Raw genomic sequence first — 5,486 nt, forward strand, 5'->3', positions numbered from 1 at the left:
GTATTCAGGCCCATTAGTACCTCCAGTATTCTCATTCTAATCTAACATTTGCTTTTTTGTATTGTGTTTTCCTCTAAACAATGTTGTTCAGACATTTGTGTAGGTGCTGGCAAAAAAGTACATTAGGACCCATTGTCCCCTGTGATTAGATTCTGAAGATCTTTTATTAATATTAAAAGAAAGACTGTACCCCAGTGCATCGGTTTATAACAAAGATATTAAAGGTATAAGCAGCTCGATCCATTTCATATACACAAACAAACATATAAACATGAATGTGCAAAGTATAATTGTCCTTCCAGATAAATACTGACTTAATATAGTAAAAAGGAACAATTAAATTATTGTCAAACTTTATCAATATATGCGTTATTCTTTTTTAAGTTAATCTTCAAGGTTTGTATTTGAATACATAACACAATCCTACGATCACAATCTCTCCTCATTGACGATTCAGTTACACAATGATAGGACGTTTGAGAAAAACATTCTTGGAAAGGCGGCTTCCAACCATAAAAGAGTGTTTTTCTCTACTTCACAACTGAATCAACAAACAGCATTGGAGGAACTACACATGATCATAACTCATTAACATGAAACATGTCAAGTCGGATGGAAAACTGGTTTAAAATTGCACTCAGTGAGGCAGAATGACAATAAATAACAGTGTCAACTTGAAAGAAGACTGTTGCACCTTCAGACTCTTGGAATCGCTTCATTTGACTTTGCCACGAGTCTTCAACTGAGAAAGCACTTTGTCTACCTGCAACAGAGCAGAACAAGGAACTTATACAGTATTTACACAATAATGCACGGTCAATCATTTAATCAAATGTTTAAATAAATTCATAATTTAAAGGTCCAGTTTGAAACATTTAGGAAGGTCTATTGGCAGAAATGGAACATAATATTCACAATAACGTGTATAATCACCTGAAATTCAAATCAATTTATGTGTTTTTTAAATGGATAATAAATAATAAATCAACAATGGTATACTGCTAAAATTAGACATACAATTTTGTTGGCACGCTCCAGTCTCCATAGATAAATGAAGATCACTCACTGTGATGAACCAGTGAGACTGCGGTCCGTAGTGAAGCTGCGACTTAAAGCTCATCGTACTGGCTGGAGCCAGAGCGTGGAGGTGGAGGTGGGGAACAGATGAGAATGGAGGCACATGAAACCCCATCCTGCACAGATTCAATGAAAAACACAAAGGTTTGCAAAGAAATCATCAAAAAGGCCCAAAAGGCCTGTGAAGCAGTCAGTCCTATCTAACTTACTGAAAGTGGAATGAGTCACAACTCTAGTGACGTCATCTCAGGAAACTGATTTACCTGACGTCATCAAGGTCGCTGACTTTATTCTTCTCGAGTACACTTCTTCCCATTTCTACCATCCGCTCCACTATAAACAAACAAGTCACATCATTATGGTCCCGTTATACATCCTAAAAAACTACACTGCAGGACACAGCATTACCACAGGATAGTACGGTACTCATCTCATTCCTAAGGGACAGTATAGAACAGTTTAGAAACATATTTACATATCTATTCAATAATACTGACTGTGTTGGATAGTCCGCCTGCAAATAGTTTGGAGAGTATTTGTAACATTTCAACAGCTTCTGAGTAGAGATTCAACAATTCAACTCTTTCATAAACTAAGGTTTGGTTAGGTTTAGGCACATCTTGGTCAGGGTATATTCATGAATAATCTATTAAACATCTACAGACAAAGCAAAGGTTACAAACACTCTGTAAACTATCTGTAGGCAGACTATTCACATAAAGTGTTCCCGGAAAAGATTTGCATTCAAAATCTTACTTTAGTAACATTTACATGTAGCAGGGTATTCCTGCTCCCCAGGATCTACTCGAATCAGAGAGGACAGTCCCTGATGTCACTGGGATATGTATAGGCATGACTTCTCCAGAGAGGCTTTATGTTAATGTTATGTTGTTACCACACATAATGACACATTCTGGCTTTGCGGACTGGTATGAACCAGAAATTAAAACTCACATGGGTCCAAGCACTTAGTTTCTACTTTCTAGCTTTAGCAATACTGACTGAACTGTCCTCATGCGCTCAAACAATGTGACGTTTTCCTGTAATCAATCAAAGACTGCTAACTTATCCTTCTCTATTAAAATGATACTGATACTGAAAGGGGTTTCCAAACTTTTTCATGTCAAGGTATCCCATTATAGATGCACATTAGATCAAAATCCTCTCAAATTGATTTTGTCTGAAGGAATCCCCTCTGAGCATGTTTTTATGTTTAGTCTTCATAGTCAATCAAAGATCAAACGTTCAATCCCATTTCGGTCCTTGTTGGTCCCCGCTCCCGGACCCCAGATTCAAAAGCACTGTGCTAACAAACTCTGAAACTGATCAAATTCCTCCTTTAAGTCCCTCATCTATAGCACCTAGTGGAGATCCCCACAAGGGGTCGCCAAAGCTTGACAGGGGGTAGCAAGGCCTTCTTGTTTTTAAGGAGTGCTAGAAAACTTTAAAATATATACACAGTAGGCCTATATCTCAGTATTTAGTTCACTTATGTGAAGAAAAGTAAATTGTCTAATAGAACAATGGCCACACATCGTAATCAAGAAAACACTGAATTTGGCAGAAAAGAAGCCTATAAGGTTTGTACAAGTATTTAAAATACATTCTGACAGAGAATTGCATATAAAGTTCCCTGAACAGGAAATAATCTGCTCAAGATTCATTAAAATAACTCATTTTACACAAACTTCCTGCAGTTATTAAGTTCACTATTTGGGTTAATAATGATAATTTGAAATAGGTAAATGAATAATATCTAATAATGAATAAAATTCAGGGGTCATCAGTTTAATAAATTATATTTAAAAAATCCCTTCAGGACAAAGGTTGGGGACCACAGACCCAGAGGTATGTCGTCCCCTCTGAGGCTCTTGCAGTTGTCGATGTGCGTCCTGGTAACAACGAGGTAATGATGTGTGGCGCCGGGCTTCATGTCACGAAAACAAACCAGCTCATCATCCTGTGCACACACACACACACACAGACAGAGGAAGAGTCAGGCTGTTGAACTTCTTAAACATGAATGAACAGTTGGTACTTACTGTGAGCAGGATGTCTGTGTCGGTCTGATTGTCCGCTATCAGGCAGAAAGGACAGTCTTCACCCGAGGAAGACTCCGGAGTCCCCATTGTTGTTTCTAACTTTGTGTCTTGGCTCACAATAAAGCCATGATGTGACATATGAGCTCTGAATCACCGGGGCGTGACGGGCTCAGGACAACCAGCCGCTCACAGAGCTCATCGAGCCCGACCGCTGCGGCGTTCAAGGGAACCGCGTAAATGCTAGCATCAAAGAGTTTAAAGACATCCCTTTAAAATTTAAACTACAGGTTTACTTGGATTCAGATTAAAATAAAATGAAATGTATGGTTATAAATATAAGACTAAGAATATGAGAATATAAACTAATTAAATTAGCCCCACATTCACCAGCCTGCACAATGTTAATGTACACATTTATACATTAATAATTGTAAATCAAAAACATAATATACATTCTTGTAAAATGGGCAATACTGCATGAATACTTACTTACTTTTGGAACTTTAAGTAAAGTTTGATATTAATACTTTTGTACTTTTAATCAAGTAAGTAGTATTTCTACACTGTGGTACAGCAGTTCTTACATAAGTAAAAGATCTGAGTACTTCTTCCACCACTGCTGTGGTTGATAATTACTGTCAAGTGGATATATGTACACATAAAATGCTTAATTAAAGATATAATTTGACATTTTGGAAATTATGCTTATGGTAATTCTCAAAGGACGAGTGTGTAGGATTTAGTGGCATATAATGTGTGATTTAGATTGCGATCCTCCTAAATGTTACACACTGGACCTTTAATGCTAGATTACGAGATGGATACAAAAGGACAAGCTGTAACTATACACACAAATACACACAAAATTCTGCGTAAAAATTATTTAATAATAAGAAATATAACAACAAACTGTTATACACAGACACACAGTGTTCAGTTGAGTCAATCCATTGTTTTCAATAAAAATAAATAAATAAAAATACATTTCACACAGTTTATCTGCTTCATTATCTCATTTAGTGACTCTTTCATAGTTCTGATCTTTCTAGGTGTCAGTTTGTAAGGTTGTCATTGCTGTAGTGTCCAAACTTGGTAAAACATCACACCAGCACAATTAGAGTGCTCTTGTAAAAGCTTCCTCTCCATGTGGCTAATTCAGGTTCAGACAGTCCTCTGAGATGTTTAGTGCTCCTCTGCAATAAAGCTCCTAAAAGTCCAGCTTAGGAGCTGCTGGCTCACAGAGACAATATACAGCTTTCTAAAAGAACGCCTGTCGACGATTTGTTCTTTATTCTCTTCAGTAGACATTCTTCCTGCCAATATAACAACATTCATTCAGATCGGGGCATGGAAAGTAGTATAGTATAGTAGACTTCTGAAAGCTCAAGTACAATAAATATAAATTTCTCAAGCATTGATAACACTGCAACAACCGTAATATTCTTCGTATAAGATAAATAATAAAGAAAAAACAATTAAGTAAGGAATAAAGAAAGTGGCAAAGGGAATTTCTAGTTCTCAGCACTCACAGTTAAAAATCGGTAGGTCTGTGGAAGGAACTTATACTCTGTGTACTCTGAGATTTGGCTGCTGGGGGCGAGCACGTGCAGGTGGAGGTGATCAACTGAAGTGTAAGGAGGTTGGTGGAACCCGAGCCTGAGGAAGACAACAAATCAATGCTCCGATCAGGACACCCGAACCCACCAGAAGAGGAATGAAAGCGTTCGACAAATCACAACCTTTGATTGACTGACTTAAATGTCTTAAACGTGCATCATACATTTCAAACAGTTAACGTTTTTCAGTATTTAAAGCAAAGGTCTGACATTTTAGGAAAGTTACTTATTTGCTTTCAAGGAATCAATGAAATGTATTTATCATAATATACAAAAGGTTGTATAAAAAATTAAAGTTTGCAATGAATAAAAATAGACTTGACTTAACTTGAACCACGCTACCTTTGGACAGGACAAGGCTAGCTGTTTGTTTGTTTTCTACTATTCTAACTATTCCTTTAAACTTTGAAGGGGAAGAAACACACACACACACACACACACACACACACACACACACATACAACCTGTCTTCATTTACCTTATGTCATTCATATCAGTGATCCCTTGTTCATGTAGGACAGCTTTCCCCATCTCAGCCATCCGTTTCACTGTTGGATAAATGACTCAGTTATTTCTCTGCAAAAACCTGATTGAATTTATAAGAAGCACGAAGTAGCTTATATATATATTATATACTGTATATATATCACCTTAATAAACAAAAGCAGTTAAACTAACAGAACAGCTATAGACAGGATGACCAGATCCCAACAAACCAAATGTGGGACAAAGAATATGTTTGTGTGGGACA

At 37.0% G+C, this 5,486-nt stretch overlaps 2 protein-coding genes across 2 annotated transcripts in view; both read right to left on the minus strand.

The window, feature by feature from the left end:
* Nucleotides 1-146: 146 nt before the first annotated feature.
* Nucleotides 147-3,292, minus strand: LOC118340704 (histidine triad nucleotide-binding protein 3-like). Its single transcript, XM_035678820.1, has 5 exons — nt 3,120-3,292; nt 2,920-3,037; nt 1,341-1,410; nt 1,067-1,193; nt 147-763 (listed from the first exon to the last, which is right to left on the minus strand). The coding sequence occupies exons 1-5, from the start codon at nt 3,255-3,257 to the stop codon at nt 716-718; spliced, it is 501 nt and encodes a 166-aa protein (XP_035534713.1). The 5' UTR covers nt 3,258-3,292; the 3' UTR covers nt 147-715.
* Nucleotides 3,293-3,712: 420 nt separating this feature from the next.
* LOC118340370 (histidine triad nucleotide-binding protein 3-like) overlaps nt 3,713-5,486 on the minus strand; it is a 3,047-nt gene continuing 1,273 nt past the window's right edge. Inside the window, exons 3-5 of the mRNA XM_035678270.1 lie at nt 5,214-5,283; nt 4,649-4,775; nt 3,713-4,432 (exon numbers count right to left, since the gene is read on the minus strand). Of these exons, the coding sequence (XP_035534163.1) occupies nt 4,355-4,432; nt 4,649-4,775; nt 5,214-5,283 (275 nt within the window). The 3' untranslated portion in view covers nt 3,713-4,354. The remainder of the gene's footprint in view (nt 4,433-4,648; nt 4,776-5,213; nt 5,284-5,486) is intronic.

The sequence above is a fragment of the Morone saxatilis genome, unplaced genomic scaffold (genome assembly GCF_004916995.1).
Source record: "Morone saxatilis isolate NCDOM2014 unplaced genomic scaffold, NCSU_SB_2.0 Contig7, whole genome shotgun sequence".
Classification (NCBI taxonomy): Eukaryota; Metazoa; Chordata; class Actinopteri; family Moronidae; genus Morone; species Morone saxatilis.

Excerpts from the sequence above, each read along its gene's own strand:
- LOC118340704 (XM_035678820.1), bottom strand. The coding sequence starts at position 3,257 with ATGTCACATCATGGCTTTATTGTGAGCCAAGACACAAAGTTAGAAACA. Across the intron at positions 1,411-2,919 it reads AGGGGACGACATACCTCTGG|TGGAGCGGATGGTAGAAATG; the intron begins GTCTGTGGTCCC and ends GTTTGTTTATAG. Across the intron at positions 1,194-1,340 it reads AGCGACCTTGATGACGTCAG|GATGGGGTTTCATGTGCCTC; the intron begins GTAAATCAGTTT and ends GAATCTGTGCAG.